Source organism: Vipera berus (genome assembly GCF_964194415.1).
Source record: "Vipera berus genome assembly, chromosome: 6".
Lineage (NCBI taxonomy): Eukaryota > Metazoa > Chordata > Lepidosauria > Squamata > Viperidae > Vipera > Vipera berus.
Genome location: NC_138208.1, coordinates 63,960,711 through 63,980,220, shown reverse-complemented (window position 1 = coordinate 63,980,220; position 19,510 = coordinate 63,960,711). Strand labels below are relative to the sequence as shown.

Genomic DNA, 19,510 nt, shown 5'->3' with positions numbered 1-19,510 from the left:
TAAGAAAACAAATACACTGTAATAGACGAGAAAGAGCATAGTAAAAATCCTGGGTCATACATGACACACAGAAAAAAAATTGAACAAATGCAGCAAGCATTCATGCTAACACAATAAAAAGTGGCCCATCAGAAGCAGCTGAAGAGTTCAAATCCCTAGCCCAGGGGTAGGCAACCTTGGCTCTTTTATGACTCGTGGACTTCAACTCCCAGAATTCCTAAGCCAGCATGGCTCAGCTTGGAAACTCCCTTTCCCCTCAGCATGGCTGGCTCAGGAATTCTGGGAGTTGAAGTCCACGAGTCATAAAAGAGCCAAGGTTGCCTACCCCTGCCCTAGCCTTTCCTGGAGAACAAGATTTTTTCTGCATGCTTTAAATGGCTAGAATGTGCTTTCAAGCTTTATTTCCCAACCCTGTGCCTATGTCAGGCACAAAAGACCAGGACCATACACAAAGGTCCAATTAAACAGATTTATTTCTAAACAACCTATGCACAGAAATCTTCTCAACTAATGGTTAGCACCTGCTTGGAGTTAAATAAGGGTCCATGGAATTCAAGGGAAGTTGGATTTAGTCCATTTGTGACTAAGTTGAGACTCTAGGCTGATTTTTTTCTTTAACTCCACCTATAGGTTCTGCCACTTCTTTTCCTACATGCTGTTTTTTAATTCTTTTCACTAAGGAAAAAGTAGGAAAACAAGTGACAGCAGTATCTCAGGCAATTCTCTTAATTCTCAAATAGCAACTATCTGGCATTTACCCTCAACCAACTTCTTGAACAGAGTTTACCAAAAGGGGGCTTTCTAAAGGTAGCAAGAATAGCTTCCATGGAAGAAAATGGAATCAGTATTTTGCATTTCTCGAACAGGTGTACTTATTTTGTTCAGCATAGGAGTCACATATATGAGACGGGCACTATTTAAATCAGATGATGATGATGACAACAATGATGAGGATAGACATACATAGGTAGGTAGGACTAGGATGTAATTTCCTATAAGGTAATGTCCTTCTGTACCACAAAGTCCACATTCTGGAGAGAGAGGATCACTGGTTTGGAAGAGGAGAAAACCAGGCCATTTACGTTAACACTGAGCAGCCATCTCTCAACAGAGGGGGATAAGACACCACTTTTATCTCCTGTCTCCAACGCAAACCCCGCAGCCCTTCCAAAAGAAGACTCCACCACCACTGAACTAGTGTGAGGCAAGGACCGAGAGAGAGACAGCTGGCAAGTTTCTCGAACCTTTATTTTGGGAAAGCACCAGACGAAAACACAGCCAGGGGTTCCCTCTATTTATACACAACGTTGACAGGTAACCAACCAATCACAACATAGAGTTCTCCCGCCGCGTGGGTCCTGCCAATCCGCTGTCGGCAGCTCTGACAGCCGGGAGCTGTCAACAGCCGCCGCGCCTCTTCTTCCAGCTGGCGGCAAGCCTTTTGACAGCTCCGGCTAACATGCATGTGCGGCTGCAGGCAGCCTTGACAGCTGTCAAGTGCTGCGCCTGCACTGGCGGCTAGCGGTGGCCTTTTGACAGCTGTTACTGTCAGCCGGCCGCCACGCAAGCGTGTTGGGTAAGCGGCAGCCCTTTGACAGCTGTCAATTGTCCATTGGCTGCCGCGCCTTTTTTACCTCATGGCGTTTGTGACTTTTGCAGAATTTAAATATACAACAACCACCACCACCCATTTGCACTCTGATACAGGTGACCCTAAGGGCATAGATAAACCCTCCAAGTGGCCTCAAGAGCGCTCAGGGAGAGGCTAACGACCAGAGGAACGCAAAGAAATATGATCTGTTAAATAGCGGGTTCTTTGGCGCAGGAATGAAGGCGAGGTAGATGAGTACAGGAAAACTCATATTTTATTTCGTGAAGAATCTGTACTGAGCAAATGGCTGCAACTAGCCGCAATATATAATCGCGCCACTAGGCAGCAGCCCATAGGTTTAAAACAACCATTGCCGCCTAGGGATAGCCAATTGTAACGCTGGAGACTTGTAGTCTGGGTTGCTGGAGAGCCGTTAGCTGCTCCAGCAACCCACGTGGTATTACTTATGAGCCCAGTACATAACATGATCCTTTCAATTCCGCCCCCCCCCCAGCTCCAATCCTGTCAGAACTAATCCTTTCATTCCCACCCTCACCCTGCCATAAACGATGAAGCTTCTTGGATGAGAAGCGAAACGTTCACCTCAAGAAAAAACAGTCCAGATGCCTTTCGATAAAGCACCTTTGAGACAACCATGACCTGGGCGAGGGAGAATCTCCACAGACATCCCTCCGTACGGCACCGGAAGCAACCCGCCGAAAACCGCTCCGTCCTCAGGTACTCCGCCTCCTTCCGCACTCAGGACCTGCAATAGGTTCTTCTAACCGTCCTTCTTCTTTTCTCTCGCCAGGTTCTTAATTCTGTTGCCTTTAAGCCCCGCTGTTTTGTTTTTTTTCACGGTACGTAACGTGAGTTTTTCAAACGTTCATTTGTAAGAGCCTTTATCCTTCTATATTGGTTTGCAACACGTGCCGCTTTATTTTGACCAGCCTCTTCCTTGTTTTCTTCCACCAAGGGGCGGGGGAATACTACTTTACCCCTACCGCTCCTCAGTTAGAAAGGAAGACGAGCGCCCCCTTATGGGTCTTGCTCAGAACGCCCTCTTGTATTTCCTTTCTTTCTCGCTTGTAAGCCGGTTGTCATGGAGCAACGCAGCCCGCCCTGCTTTTCATCGTGCCATCTCCTGTGATTCGACGACGACCCTCAGATCTTCCCTGTTTCGTTCTAACCGGGTCGAGCCCCCGGCTCTTCAGGCATCTGATTGGTACTGTTTCCTAAGTCCGTCAAGGGAACGACGCGCTTCTGATTGGCTGTGTCGCCGCGAGGAAGACGGGGGCGGGGCGGCGAGTGCGGTTCCAGCATGGCGGTCTGCAGGCGGCTGAGCGGCGCTTGTCTGCGCGAGGTGCTGGGGGAGGCGCAGGGGCTGCTCTTCGACTGCGACGGGGTCCTGTGGACCGGCGAGCGGGCGGTTCCGGGCGCGCCGGAGCTGCTGGAGCGCCTGAACCTGAACGGGAAGATCACCCTGTTTGTATCCAACAACAGCCGCCGCTCCGTGGCCGAGCTGGAGCGTCGCTTCTCCCGCCTTGGCTTCCGCGGCGTCCGCGGCGAGCAGGTGTTCAGCTCCGCTCTCTGCTCCGCGCTCTACCTCCGCCAGCGCCTTCTGGGCGGGGAAGCTGGCGCCGGCGACTCGACCCCGGGCCGCGTCTTCGTGCTGGGCGGGGAAGGGCTGCGCGGGGAGCTGCGCGACGCGGGGCTGCGGCTGACCGGAGAAGAAGAAGGGGACGGCGACGGAGAGGCCCTCCCGGTGCGCGCTGTCGTCGTCGGCTACGACGACCAGTTCACCTTCGCTAAGCTCTCCGAGGCCTGCGCCTATTTGCGCGACCCGCGGTGCCTGCTGGTGGCCACCGATCCAGACCCTTGGCACCCGCTTAGCAGTGGGCAGCGCACCCCGGGTGAGTGAGGGCGGCGGGCCGAAGGACCCGGGCTCTGGAGCCCCCTGGCTAGCACCGGGTGGGCGCTGAGGCCCAGTGGAGTCGCCCTGCCCTCGGCCTATTGGGTCTGTGCGGTAGAGGACGCAGCCCAGGCTTAATCCTGCATTTCCAGAAACTAAGAAAAGGGGTAGAGAGAAATAGCGGACAACCATGCAAAGTGCTCATATAATCTGGGTAGGCTTACTAAGAGGCTGAGGAATGGATTTTCACTTGTTCTGTCATCTATTCTAGTCTTTGATATCTTGCTTTCTGTACAGTTTAATAAATGTCCCGTAATGAGATTCAAATTGACTAATATTTCATTCAGATAACAGCATACAGTATAGAAGTACACTCCATAATTTATTTGAAGAATCCTGATGTGCTGAGCAAAGCTTTGACCAGATCAAGGTAGTGTGAAATCAAGGAATGTTCTCAAAGTCAAGTATGCCTTTTCCTAAAATGCTGGACTTTAGCCTTTATGTCACTTTTTTCATATTTTACTAGCAATAATTGTTGGAATAACAGTTGGTGTATTAACACTGCCAGTGATCAAATAACCTTGCGGACGTTCTTGTGTGTTGCTAAGATATGAGTCTGGCACAACTTCTGTATTCAGATTTTTTTTCTTTTTTGGTAGCCCTTTTTGCATGGTTGTTAACTACGGGTAGCAATTCCAATAAAATGACTTAGTAAAATGGGCTCCAAGATCACTGCAGATGGGGACTGTAGCCAAGAAATTAAAAGATGCTTGCTTCTTGGGAGGAAAGCCATGGCAAATCTAGACAGCACACTAAAAAGCAGAGACATCACTGTCAACAAAAGTGCGTATAGTCAAGGCTATGGTCTTCCCAGTTGCAATGTATGGCAGTGAAAGCTGGACCATAAGAAAGGCTGAGCGCCAAAGAATTGAAGCCTTTGAACTATGGTGCTGGAGAAGACTCCTGCGAGTTCCTTGGACTGCAAGGCGATCAAACCGGTCAGTCCTAGAGGAGATCAACCCTGACTGCTCTTTAGAAGGCCAGATCCTGAAGCTAAAACTCAAATACTTTGGCCACCTAATGAGAAGGAAGGACTCACTGGAGAAGAGCCTAATGCTGGGAAAGGTTGAAGGCAATAGAAGAAGGGGACGACAGAGAATGAGGTGGCTGGATGGAGTCACTGAAGCAGTAGGCGTGAGCTTAGATGGACTCCAGAAGATGGTAGAGGACAGGAAGGCCTGGAGGAACATTGTCCATAGGGTCGCGATGGGTCGGACACGACTTCACAACTAACAACAACAACAAAATGATTTGCAAGTAGAAAGTAAATGTCTATTAGTCAGCTGCTGCACAGTTCTTCAAATAAGATGAATCAGTATCTGTTTCCCCTGGACCATTGCAAGCAACTCCTTTTAGAGCTTTATGAGTTTTAAGTTATTTTTGTGGAATTTATAATTATCCCTGCACTGAATGAGACATTCTCCATGATTGGTAAGAGAACTGGAAAAAAAAATCTCAGTCTTTACTGATAAAGATATATCTGTGAATCTTCATACTTCCTAGTCTTTTTGCCTCATAAAAAGGTTATCTGTTCCCCACTTTTTTGGAAAACTTTACTCCAAAGTTGACTGGTTGACCTTAGGTATACATTACTATTAGCAATACTACTGAGAAAAAATAGAAGTGTATACTGTATAACTATATATATATATATATATGGTAATATATACTTATACTGTGTAATAAAATGTATCCATTCATATCTAACTAGCTTTGAAATGTTACATACTCAAGTGTATCTGAATCCACTCTAAGAATTTTCAACTGAGCTGATAGAATTTCTTGGATTATAATGTTATTTGCAGTAAAATGTTTAGAATTATGTGAATTTGTTTCACCTAATAGTAAAATTAGATATAAGCTTTCCATTTAAGTGAAAGTTAAGTTTACTTAGTCTCGCTATTTTGAACCCAAAATGACCCATTTCACTCATCCTTTATTGGCTCAATTAATTTGGATTACCTAAATATGTCAGGCAGTGCCTGGATTGCTGTTGCTAACAGAGGTCAGTCTTTTGATTTGTGGTTGTTTTGTCTCTTCTCTTTTAGGGACAGGGAGTCTCACTGCTGCAGTCGAAACAGCATCTGGTCGCAAAGCAACAGTAATTGGAAAACCAAACACATACATGTTTGAATGCATTGTAGAGCGCTTTGGTGTAGATCCATCCCGCATGCTTATGGTGGGTGATCGGCTGGAGACGGATATACTGTTTGGCAAGAACTGTGGCCTTGATACTGTCTTGACCCTGACAGGTGTCTCATATTTAGAGGAGGCACAGGCTTACATGGCCAGTGACAGCCCTTCAGCTAAGGACCTGGTGCCTAACTACTATGTGGACAGTATTGCAGACTTGATACCAGGCCTGGATGAATAAGAGGGGAAGTGGGTGGGTAACAGTCCTGTTTCCATTCCAGACTGCCAACCTTTCCTCCTCCTGTCTCCCCCTCTTGAATCTGAGCTCATCACATTCCAGTGTTTCTTCAAGAATGAAGAGAGTGGAACTAATTCCCCTTTCATTCTTTAAGCTTAATCGGTTTTATTTTAGACACAATAGGGGAGCAGGAAATCTAATGTGAAAAAATAGGTTGTTTACAGGCCAAACTAGTATTTATTACTATTTTTCATCATAGTAATTATTTATTTAAGTTATTTTTGTTTTATTGTAGCCAATAGTGGTCTCTTACTGTTGGCCTTTGCTTTACTTTGAAGCATAATGATGTGCTTGATGTGCTTTTATAGTGTTTTTCCTCAGGCCTAAATATAACCACTGCCATTCCATGCCTGTTTTGAAGTTCTTCTCCAAGAACCTACGCTGTGAAAAGGAAACGTCAGAGACATATCCAGAAAATATGACATTGTGCCTCCACAAAATGGTCCTTTGATTTTATTTCTGTGGGTGTTTATGTAGCTGAAGTTCATTCAAACAATTTAGGTTATCCAGGAATCGTATGAACTAAGACCCACTTTTTTAATTGAAACTAAATACAGGAGCCATTCTAGCAGAATTAGTAAACTCCTCCACGGGATTTGCTCCAAAGTGTTTTTGTGTAGGAAAGAAAATGCCAGCTGTCAAAGAAACTCAGTATCCAGAGTACATATTAATGAATTCAAATTTTAATATCCTTTTTCTGCCTTTGAGTTTTATCGAGTTAAATGTTTCTTTATCCAAGTTCATTTTCGTATATGGAATTGCTACTGCTGCATCAAACTAAGTTGCATACAATAATTTTTGTGCCACAGTGTTCAGAACTGAGTCATTTTATCTTGGTAATTCTTCTGTGCTCTAGCCTCCAGACATTCTTATCTAAGCGAAAGCAAGAACTTGATATTTTTTTTCTTTTTTTTTTCTTAACTGGGCAAACTGATAAAATTTCATCAGTAAATATTTTAGCTCCTGTCTGTGCCTGATACAATACACCACTGTTCTAGAGGAGGGATGAATGTGTGTTCTTCCTCCTGCCCTGCCATGGTGTGCTTGATTTGTGGGATAATGCTGGCATGGCCAGTGGTGTCTGTGTGCCACGGTATCCCCAAATCAGTCCTTGCTATTCTTCTAATGGTTTATTATGTATTTATTAATGTGTTTGTATAAATTATGCTGATCAATTGTGCCAAAGTGGTATGTTGCCTCTAGGCCTACTCACTAACTGTACCTCCATGATGTTGTGCTTTTTCTGACACTTGCTGTCATTCTGCATATAATAAATTGCAGGCACCAGATGGAATTTGATTGTATTTATTTAACTACCTTGTGAGATTGCTCTATGATAATTTCTAATTTCATAACTTCTTTTCATTAGAAATGTGCGGAAATCATTGATAGGGAACAGAATGTTCTAGAGAACTCCAGAATGTTCCATTTCTCTTAGGATTGTGTTGAACCTTCTTCTGGACCATGTCTTTCTGAGATGATTTGTCAGTTTTCAGAAGTAAATCCTCCAAGCCAGAAGAAGTTCAGTGTATTTTAAGGATGATCTTTTTATTACAGTTATTGACTAACAACCATAAAATAACACATTCTATAAACAGTAAAAAATTATTTAGAATCACAATAACTTATTAATCTTCACCAAGTTTTTGAAATGGAGAAGGGGCAACTTGGAGATGAGTACTTTTAATATTAATACTTTTTAAAAGTATTAAGTAAACATTTAAAAAAAGTATTTTAATACTTTTGATTATATTCCTGCTCAAACCTTCTCATGCTTTGTAAAAAGCTTTTTGTCAGGAAGAGATTTGGCATAATTCACAAACAGAACACTAGCAATCTTAGGGGCATTCTTTTCACAGGTTGACAAATATTATATATTCCTTATTTTCATCCTAGCCACTCAAATCCTGTTGGATAGAGTATAGGGCAAGGGAAACGATGCTGGATTAATAATCCTCACACAAATGCAAGATTTTTGTCAAATTATTAATAGCCTCTATTGTCTTTTTTAAATTAGCCTGCTGACATCATTGAGACTAAATATAAGTCAGCACAATGCTACAATATTATGATCCAATCAAAGTTTAAAGTGCCAGGGCCAAAGCAGAATAATAAATGTGATTTAAATGGAACAGTGATGATATACTGAGAATCTATTAAATCCCCTTACACTTAAAAAGAAAAAAACATCATGCAACAGGGCTTTGGACCAAGTTGCCTGTTTATTCATTGTGTGTAAAAACTTAGTTTGACTGATCAATCTGCTTCAGATAAATGTTGTAAAATTTGTTGGAATTCTTAAAGCTGGGTCAAAAAAAAAAGTTTACAGCCATGAGAGCGGGACAGAATTAAAGACTGAAAATGCATATAAAGATTAGATGTAAAAGAGAACTTGCTAGAAATCAGTATTTTTTAAGAATAAATAAAAACTATTATAGATAACTGATCATTATTCATGAGTGTCCAATATTACTTGTGCATGTAGTGCCAGAAGAAATAGCATGCTGTCTTAAAGGCATTCTGTTCGATAGTAACAATCCCTGCCCCCTCCCCTGAGATTCTTTTTCCAAAACTGCTGCAGGGGTGAGACATAGAGATGGTTATTGAATACACCTGTACATGGCATCTGTGCCACACCTTTCTTTGACCCACCTTTCCCACAAGCACAGCTTAAATTCAAATAAGCTCTTTGGGGCTGGAGGCACATTAATAATCTGGAGAACAGACATGGTGGTCATGGCAAGCCTCCAAACATCCATCTATCGGGGTCAAAACCAAGAAGTTTGCTCCATTGTTGGATGCCCTATGTCCAACCCTTCCACGCCCAGCTTGCTGTTATCTTTTCTGATCATTCACTTCCAAATAAAGGACTCACCCTTTTTCATTCTTTCAAAGTGAAAGAATGAATTCCAGAAGTATTCTTGGAAATAAAGGCAATACAAGTGGCTGGCACTTTGAAGTATTTTCATTTCCAATCTAAAAATATTTTAAAGGTTCATAGAGCAGCAATTGGCCAGAAGGACTTTTTCTGATTTAGACATATTTTAAATGGGAATGCTTTTGGTACAATAGTTTCTCGTGAGTTGTACTTTCTCGTGAGTTGTACTATTAGCTTGCTTTAGAGTTTTACAACTTCTCTTTCCAACTTGCTGTGAATTTTACAGTGTGGGATGTTGTCCTGCACTGGGCTGAACAGCATCGAGGCGGCAATTAGCAAGTTTCTAATGCTTTTATTAATTTGATCATAAGTCACTTAATGATTCATGCTATAATTACAGGATGTAAATTATGCAAAGAAAAGCAAGAACAATACATAGAAAAAGTACACTGTGCCTCTTAATTCATAGCTATACTTAATATAGCAAAAAAAAAGACCATATCCAATCCAGGGAACCTAAATGTCAATCTGAAGAGTAAAGAATCAGGAGAGACCAAGAATGAGACCAGAGGTACACAGGTCTCATAATGGAAAATTGTTTTCAATGCAGGGAAGGCATCCTGGGAGTGCTCTTAAATAGCAGGAATTCAGGACCTTGCCTAATTAGAAGAACAGATGCTGTCTGCTGTCAAGGAGACCTGCCACTCCTTAGCTGACTGTGTTCTAAGCTTGGGTACTCACCCAAGTTCAGGATTTGACCCCTTGTTCTCCAAATCAACAATCACCTACACTGGGTCCGAATTGTTGATTTGCTTCCTGTCTACAAGTTCTCCTCTTCAGCTTTAGAACTAGGCAAGTCCATAACAATAACTAAATGGGAACGCTCCGTTATCCTGCTTGAGTAGGGTCTCAGAATTTTATTGCATAGAACATTTGTCTTACAACTCAAGATTGAAGATTAAAGGCTTAAATCTATTATTTCAAGGGTAGGAAAGAAAACATCTGGTCATAGATTTGGAAAAAGTTCTTCAGACTATCAAGCCAACCTGGTGATTAATTCTAGGAATTCAAGCAAGCTCAATGCATTGAACAGTCAGTCAAGGGGAGTTAATCATTTCTGTTAATTCTTGAGTCAACTGCCCTACTTAATTTTTCTTAATATTCAACAGGAATTATCCTTGTTTGCGACATTATTCTGTATAACAAGAATGAATAGGCATTGATCTTTGGGGTGTCATCCATTCATATTCTTGAAAAGTGCTACATGTCGTTCTACCCTATTTTTAAGGCTATGCATTAGAGATACACAGGTTTCCAATGTCAAGGCTGATAACATTGAATGTTATTGCTTGACAAGAGATGAAGAAGTAGCCATTTCATATGTTAAACTTGTGTATTGCTTTCAAAGATTTACTTTAAGGTTGGGAGGGGGAATGAGTAGGATTGCACCTTCAAGGCCATCTCTCTAACTAAAGAAGATAAGGCCTTGGCGGGTTTTCTAACAGAAGGGAAACTGATTCTTTAAATTAATTGGAGAATATGATTAATGACAAAATTAGAAAGGTGGAGAATTGTGTTTTAATATATTGTGCAAGGGGTGGAGATTTCAGATTCCAGCTTCCTTCGAGCAAGCATTTGCCAGTGTATTAGGCTAATAAAGAACTTTTAAGGTAAAAAATGCCTCAGAGTCATTTGAAAAGCCCATATGTCGGAAACTTGACATCCAACAGGATGGATCATTCTGAAATAGACTCAAACCTGATTATAACAGTATAATCCCTGATCTCCTACCATGGTTGCCACCTGCTCTTTGATCAGGACCTGTGGATCTAGGAGGACCTTCAGATTGCACATTGTGTCTGTCTGGGGTAGTTCAACCCCATCCAGGCCAGAAGTGGAAAAAACTTGATACTAGAAGGCCCAAGCACCCAGGGCCACTCAGTCTTACTTGGGTTAAGCTGGAACCCATTGTATCTCATCCAGGCAGTGAGAGGACCTATTCCTGGTCCAACACCTTAATCACATTACTCGCTGACTATAAGTGTAGTATGAAAGGAGACTCACACGAATCTTGACCAGCTGTGTTCTTTATTGGTTAACATTCACTCATATATGTATGTCTTAAACAATAGCTTTAGCAGTTAAACATTAACAGTTTACATGCCATCCCGAAATTGGTTGTTTTTCCTTATCTATTGCTTATCCCTTTCAATTAATGCAGGGATTAATATATGATCCAGTTTCCTGCATTCCATAAGCTTATCTTTCTAATTTAAGATCTTGTTTCTTGCATGTTATCTCAAGCCCACTCTGTACACAGCCTTTGCAGTCCCTGTCTGAGGTTTGCCATCCAAAACAGGAACATACAGAATGTGTACTTCAAGATGGACTCAGGAAACATGCTACATATAAGTGTAGAGGGGTTATTATTTTGTAAGGCAGGATACTTTCATGTTGTATATGTTTCCTGTGTTAGCTGTCTTTACAAAAAGTCCTGTAGCCTATTAGAGAAGGACACGTAATAAACAATAACAGAAAATGCATTTTACCAATAAAGTTATAGCAGATAATCAAGTTTTAGAACACCTTTAGAACACTCAGGGCTTTTTTTTTCTCATAGAACGCTCAGAACAGAGTTCCAGCACCTTTTTTGGATGGAACCTTATAGGGTAGGCAAGGCGGGTTGTATGACATGTTTGAGTTCCGGCACCTTTTTCTTTTACAAAAAAAGCACTGAGAATACCTAAATAGAAGCATTTCCATGAAAAGAGACTACTGAATCCTCCTCAAAATAAAGGGGATCTCTTTATTATTGTTATGTTCTTCAATTTGCCAATTACTGGAAAATATAAACTTTTCAAAAAGGGATTTCAGCAGTAGAGGGTGCTGTAATGCAATATGTCTTTTGCATTGTAAGAAAAACCAAGTATTTTTATTTTAATAAAACCAAATAGAACATAACATTTTTAACATTTAAATAATCGATAGCATAAAATTATTTGTTGGGCTTTCTAGTAAGTGTGATGTAATAACTTCCTCTCTCTGTTATACAAAGCAGGATAGGAAAAATATAATAGCAAAAAGTAATTCTTTCATTTCACACTATATACACATCTCTTAGGATAATAAAGGAAAGTAATTATCACAGTATAATTTTGTTTTATTTCAAGTGTTCATGCCTTTCAAGTGATCTGTTGGACAGGAAGCATTTTGATATTTGGGTCTCCAAATAGTATTCAAAAGAAGAAAGTAAATGCCACATAAAATAAATAATAGTAAAATTAACCACAGCAAATGTAGTCTTAGATACAAGCATGAATTGCAAGCAAAACAAGAAACAAAGAGAATCCAAACTTCTGATTCATTGGGAATGTAAATTGTTTGAAATCCTTGATTATAGGCTATTGTTTGAAATCCTTGATTATAGGCTATTCACTCTTTCCATGGAGAAGTTGAGCTGTAATCTTTTCCATAATCAAGGCATGCTTTTTGAGTAGTTCCATATGTTGTAATCCTTGAGTAGTAGTGGTGTTAGTGATGGGGATAGTACCTTAGTTAATTAATTGTGGAATAGTGCATAACATGAATTTATTTTATAGGACCGTATCATTTAAATTTTATATTTCAAACTATTTCTAACTCACAGACAAAGCAATTTCATTTACTCACTCTCTTCCCCCAAATCTGAGGAAGGAAGTTTATTTCTCTGTTATTTCTCAAGCTGATTCTTTATGGAACATAATATTTTGCCCTTTCACAACATAATCCAGCAATCTCAAATTTCTTGCTGTTAGTTATATTTTCTTTGCATTATCAGTTGAAGCATCTTACCAGAACCAAGCTTTTTCACAAAGCTGTCCAGTTATAAAAACATGGCATTCCCTTTCCCTTTTAAAAAATAATTTCAATCATATAAAATAAGAAATCTGTGAACTGTACCTTTCTTTGAATAAAATGTGAATTTAACACCAATGTTGATCATGTCAGCAGTTTGGACCTATGCTGTAGCTGGGCAGTAGAATCTTTTTACTATATAGCTAGACTTTCAATAAATGAAGGGAAGTGACACTAGTTCAGGAATATACCAATCCACTGAAAACCTGTGACTTAAGATGGAGACTCCATATAATGGATTTCAAATTTAAAAAGCTCTGCCAACTGAATTTACATCATTATGTCAGTCAAAATGCTTGTCCAGCAGTCTACAAAATGCTCTTTATTTATATCCTGACCTTGTACAATACAGAATAATTGCATCAGTCCCTGGTATTATTTTTCTTTAATCATGGAACTTGACACCCCCAAGGTAAATTTTCTTATTTAAGTATGGCAGAGAATAAAATGGAAATCTTCCAGCTTTTCCTTTCTCTTTTTAGTTAAAGTTTTGGCTGCACTATGCCCTTCTGTTGTTTTCAATTAGAAAACAGGTTGCATTTTTATTTATTTATTTACTTTGCTTTTTGGTGGTATTGGTGTTGGTGAAGACCATGGCTAGTGAAGAGGGAGCAGAGATGAGAAATGAGATGTGTGAGAGAGGCAGAGCCCTGTGCCTCTCCAGAATTTCTTCTTTGCCCCCTACTATCACAGTTCTGACACTGGACAGGCACCACCCACCAGGTCTTCTGAAACAGATGAAGATCCTGAGGTAGAAACCCACCCATGGACCAAAATCTTTGTGTACCTTTTCAGGAATGAGACTGAAGACAACAAAGACAATTTCAGATCTTGATCCAGAGTTTAGAAGCTCTTATATTATCAGCCTTTTGATTTGGCCGATAACCATATTTTTTTTAGTAGAAAAAACATTTATATTTCTAACGATGCTGATGCCACCAATAAATATTGACATATTAAACTGCAGTCTGTTATAGTTATTGCAGGTGCATTCATCAGTACACAGGAGCATTGTTCAGTTGTAACATGAAAGGAAAAGATAATAAAAGTGCTTTCATACTTTCAAAGCTAAACATACCTAGCTTCTTCAAACTATCTTCACAGAACTTAATTTCTAGTTCCTTTGAGTACAATTCTTGAGCCAGCTATATAACTACTTATTATCATGCCATCCAGCAGGCACCTAGCTAGCTAATCAGTCATTTGGTACATTGACAAAAGTCAAGTTCTGTTATGCCTACAGTATTCCCACACTTCATTAAAGAAGTTGTCAGATTAAAAAATGAGATTTATCTTAGCCCTTGACAAATCCATGCTGATTTCATGTAATTACTGCATTGTTTTTGAAGGTGCTTACAAAGCGAACACTTCACGATCTGTTCTAGGCCAAGTACTGATGTCAGACTGACAGGTCTGTAATTTGCTGGATTCTCCTTTTTCTACTTTTTGAAGATAGGATCAACATTTGTTATCCTCCAGTCATCTGGTGTTTCACCAGTTTCCCAATATGTTTAAAATATAATAAGGATTCAGGTAATCAGCTAATTTCTTCAGCACCCAAGAAATGGAATTAAACTGGCCTGAAAGTCAGGCTCATTTTGGGAGTTCAATTATTCAGATAAGAAGCAGAAAAGGTACTTCAGAGAGTCCAAAGATGCTCACTGAATCTGTTAGTGCCTCCTTAAAGAAGCCATACCTTCCCCCCCCCAGGCCTCAAATGCATATTTTTGTGAGATCACAGATCTAAGTTAAGAATATTTAATCCTTTTATATCTCCCTCCCCCCTCTGAAGAAGAAAGTAGTTACTAAACATGTCAGGAATTTCCTGCCAAAATCATGCTTGAAGGAGTTTGTCTCCCAACAGATTTTGTTTGATTGTATCTAGCCTTTGGCACAAAGGGTCAAAGTGGTAGACATCATTCTCTCTCTAACCCGGTTTTTCCTGGAGCCAGTCTTACACTTTAAGCACACTACCGAACTGGATGCAACAGATGCTAGAATAATTAAAGCCTCCCATCACTACAAAGTCAAGTTTCTTTTAAAACTTTGCTATTTCCTCTAATTCACAACTTCTTCACCATTGAGAAGGCAATAATAGATGCTGACAACAGTATTTTTTTTATTACCTGCAATCAAGTGCTGCTTATAGCATTCATTTGGATTTTTGAGCAAGAATGGATTTTTAAAAACATACAGTGTAACTCCTCTCTTGTTCTTTGGCAAAAAAAATCAATTGCTGTATTCTAATCAGGGGGGCTCTGGTATATATTAAATCATATCTGTCCTCCAGCACTAAAGCTGAAGCTCATCCTTTTGTTTGTTTGTATCCGTGTATCATAGACAATGGAGCCATGGGTTTTATAATCCTGTTCTTATCCCCAGTAAATCAATAGAAAGCATTATAGTTAGTATTGAAAAAGCTGCCCTTTAAAAATAATAGACAACCTTTTCCTTTGCTATTTTTTTTAATGAGCTTGGACAAATGTGTACCAGTCAGATTCATGCCTCTCATGAACTAAACAAATTCTGTAATCGGGAAAGAAGATGAGAGATCACGCTTTATAGATTATATTGTATAACTTTGAATTTTAGTGTACAGTGATGAATATATGTGGAAACCAAAAAGATACATCTAATGATTTTCATTGTAGCAGACTCACACAAGTAACAGACACAATTCAGCCAATTTTCTGTACAGCTTGCCCTGCCTGTGTGCCTTTTGGAATTCCAGTTGTGTGCAACTATCACAAACTTGAGAAAAATATGTTACTTGAGTTCCAGTGAAGAGGGAAACAGGAGTATTTTAAAAGCCGGTTTGGTGTAGTGGTTAAGCCATCAGGCTAGAAACCAGGAGATCAGGAATTCTAGTTCCACATTAGGCACAAAGCCAGCTGTGTGATCTTTTAACTATTCACTTTCTCTCAGTCCTAGGTAGGAGGCAGTGGCAAACCACTTCTGAAAAAGCTTGCCAAGAAAATAAGTGGGGACTTATTCAGATAGTCTTTGAGAATCAGATATGACTGAAGGAAAGAAAAAAAAGTAAGGATAGATACTGAGTATTAAATATTCAATCATTATCATTTTTTTTTTAAAAAAAAAGTCGGACTACCAGTGACACCACTGAAATGATGCAGCTGACAGGCAGTGATGCAATTCTTAGCAATAATATTTTATTGTTGCTACATTCAGACCACATGGAGCTTTTCTTGTTGGCAGATAGCTGCCAAATTAGCTTTCAGATACAGGTGTCTTTTTCCTGCTATCTGCCCAAAATGAGACTATAGGTTTGTTTCTCACAATAAAGAGGTGTGGTAATAAATATTTCCCACACTTCTCACACCTTTGACAACTTTTCAGCCACAGTTCTAAAATCCTGCTCCAACTGAAGCCAATTTTGAGTGGAAGGAACACTTGTGATTCACATTTCTGGTAATCCATGACTTGCAATGATTCACTTTTGTGACTGTTATGGCACTGAAAAAAAGTGACTTATAAAACTATTTTTCACACTTATTATGACTATTGCAGCTTCCCCATGGTCACATGATCAAAGGCTGGACACTTGGCAACAGCCCTGTGTTTATGACAGTTGCCCTGTCCCGGGCTCACAAGTTGACCATTTGTAAACTTCCCAGCTGGCTTCCCAACAAGCAAAGTCAATGGGGGAAGCCAGACTCACTTAACAACCACATGAGTCACTTAACAACTGCAATGATTCGCTTAACAACTATGACAAAAAAGATTGTAAAGTGTAAAAAGTGCAACTTAACAACTGCCTTGCTTAGTCATGGATATTTTGGGCTCAATTGTGGTTGTAAGTGGAGGACTACCTATATAATAATAATAATAATAATAATAATAATAATAATAATAATAATAATAATAATAATAATAATAATAATAATAATAATAATAATAATAAGTTGGAAGGAACCTTGGAGGTCATCTAGTCCAACCCCCTGCTCAGGCAGGAAACCCTATACCATTTCAGACAAGTGGCTGGCCAGTCTCTTCTTAAAAACTTCAAGTGTTGGAGCATTCACCACTTCTGGAGGCAGGTTGTTCCACTGGTTAATTGTTAATTTAACTCCTTTAACTGAGAAGATAATGACTCTTCAGACCCAACCTTAGTCTTAGGCAGGTTAAAAGAAACAAATCCAGAAGCCCAATCATTTGCCTCTGAATCTACAACAGAGCAGGGAAATTTCACTTCCAAATTGCTTTTTCTTTGTGTTTGTGCATGTGTGGGTGGGTGCAGGTGGGTGTGGATATGCATCTGTATAATGGATAAGCTACATTAGCATGGACTGAATTGATTTATGATTTATTTTACAAAGTTACAGTAAGTTTGAATGCATCTCTGCAAGACTGTTAGTCCCCAAGCTCTTTTCCATTGGCAGGATTTCACATACTTCTCAACTGAACAACAAAGCCAGCATTCAAAGAGCTGTATCAGGTGCCTAAACATGTGGGAGTCTTCATTTATTTTGATCAGCAGATTTTTGGGTCAGAATCACAAGCTATTATGAGAAGTCCCTTTGGTTTCAAAAGCAGTTGCATTTTGTAACAACCATATTGTGGGCAGGAAGCTAAGTGTGATTTAATTACACATTTTGATAAATTGTTATGATAATGGTAGTTTAATTTTAGGCAGGCAGGCAGGAAATGTATATAGAATTTTCATTATTAACTAACCCAACGGGAATAGGGCGGTATATAATATTCCCTACGGGAATAGGGCAGTATATAAATATATAAATTTAAATAAATAAATAAAATAAATAAACTTTCTGATGAGCCAGTTCAGCCTCTATACTTGTGAAATTGGATTCTTTTTATGGCCCAATTGTGCTTCACTTGCTTCCATTAGACCATATTTTCTTATTGAATGTGCATCCTTGCAGTTCCTTTCAGAGTTCTTGGTATCTCTTTTCATTTTAACTACTACTCTAAATAAAGTAATGGCATCAATGTACATCAACATTTTATTGCTCCAGATCATTTAGGAACAACTTAAAATATTGCCTATTACAAATTCTTTGTGAGATCTTTGTGTTATTTATATCCATCCATTGTGACATGAGAATAAGTTATTGAATAACTTATTCAAGAAGTTATTAGGTCATTCGATTGGCTCCCTCTAATACCTTTCTATCTCTGTGATGTCCTTTTGAAAATGGAACAAAAACTGCATACAGTACAATGTTTCAGATTTTGTGTATACTGTATTTTCTGGTATATAAGACGACTGGGCGTATAAGACGACCCCCTACATTTCCTGTTAAATTATAGGGTTTGGGCTATACTCGCCGTATAAGACTACCCCTCTTCCAACGCACACCAAATAAAAATTAAAAAACATCAGATTTGATTTTAATATGGTAATTTTAATTCAAATGCTTATGACATGCAGGTACTTAGTAGGAAAACTGTTACTTATAAACATAAGGCTGTTTGTCATCAAACATGTAAAAATAAAACAGTGCAAGTGGATTAAACTTTTCCTAATTCACTCTAAAGCTTTCCCTGCGCAGACCAAATGGGAGATCCGCTCCAGGTTTTCCAGCCAGCCCGCCCAGTTCCTGAGTCAAATGTGTCTTTAGAGCTAAGCAGCTGCTCTGACTGCTGCATTCCCCACCTGCCTTTCAAGTTGGGATAGACTGCAGCTGCTCTTCAACTTTAGAAGGAAAGACGCCCAGACCCCAGCCTGTAAAAAATCACAGACTGCAGCTTCTTCTCCAATTGGTCCCGCTTTCCCTGCGCAGACCAAATGGGAGATCCGCTCCAGGTTTTCCAGCCAGCCCTGTCCCTAAAGTTTCAGCACCCGGCGTATAAGATGACCCCTGACTTTTGAGAAGATTTTCATGGGTTAAAAAGTCATCTTATACGCCAGAAAATATGGTACATGTCCCTCAGTTGGTCACAAATTATTTCCTAATATTTGGAAACATTGGGTTTTTTTTACTGTTGCTGCATATTGTGAGTGAAGCAAGTATAACATTTTGTAGCAATTCTGTCCTTTTCACAAAATGTCCTATTTATGTTCTTTCAGAATTAAATGTTGCATTCAAAAAATTTTATTTCCAAATAAATATGCACAATACCCCCAACCTTAAACTTTATCTCAAAACTCCATGAGAAGCAAAAGAACTTCTCATACATATGATAGTTAGCAGTTCTCATGTAGCTGGAAATATGTCTGGAGAGTACAGATTATAGAGCAGAATAGGGATTTAGGGTGCCCAGACTGAGTCTAATGTTATTTCTAAACAGAAGCGGGAGACACTGCTTTATTCTTGAGAAATCACCTTTACTCCTTCGTTCATATTACTGGAGGATCCAGAGAACTCAACTGATTATTTGAAACACTGTGGCTTACCCACTGTTTCTTCCATCTTTTGTCCTTACCACATGAATGAGAAACACAGATGGAAGAGAGCTTTCATGCTGCAAGAATCCATGATAAAAAACCTCTGACAAAGGGCCATCCAGCTGCCTCTGAAACAGATCCAGTGGCTGGAAGCCCACTACTTCACTGGGTAATCAGCTCCACTGTTGAAATGCACTGTGAAATGAGGGAGAATGAGTATTTTAAAGAGGCACCAAAAGGGGGAAGAACTGCAGAGCAGAGGGCTAGGAATGGTTTGCCTGCTGCCACTCCTGAAGGCTATTTTCAAGTGCCTCCTTGTAAACTGTATAAAATGCTCAGGCTGATTACTAGTCCATGTATCCTTTTTTATATTA

The 19,510-nt window shown here is 39.9% G+C and overlaps 1 protein-coding gene across 2 annotated transcripts; it reads left to right on the top strand.

Annotated features, from left to right (window-relative positions):
* The first annotated feature begins 2,665 nt into the window (after positions 1-2,665).
* PDXP (pyridoxal phosphatase) lies at positions 2,666-7,283 on the top strand. 2 transcript variants are annotated; one of them, XM_081332005.1, is made up of 3 exons: positions 2,666-3,504; positions 5,612-5,742; positions 6,303-7,283. In XM_081332005.1, exons 1-3 carry the CDS (start codon positions 2,913-2,915, stop codon positions 6,351-6,353), a joined length of 774 nt encoding a protein of 257 aa, XP_081188131.1. In that variant the 5' UTR covers positions 2,666-2,912; the 3' UTR covers positions 6,354-7,283. The 2 variants fall into 2 exon arrangements, with proteins under 2 accessions (XP_081188131.1, XP_081188130.1); XM_081332004.1 differs by having other exon boundaries at positions 5,612-7,283.
* The last annotated feature ends 12,227 nt before the right edge of the window (positions 7,284-19,510 follow it).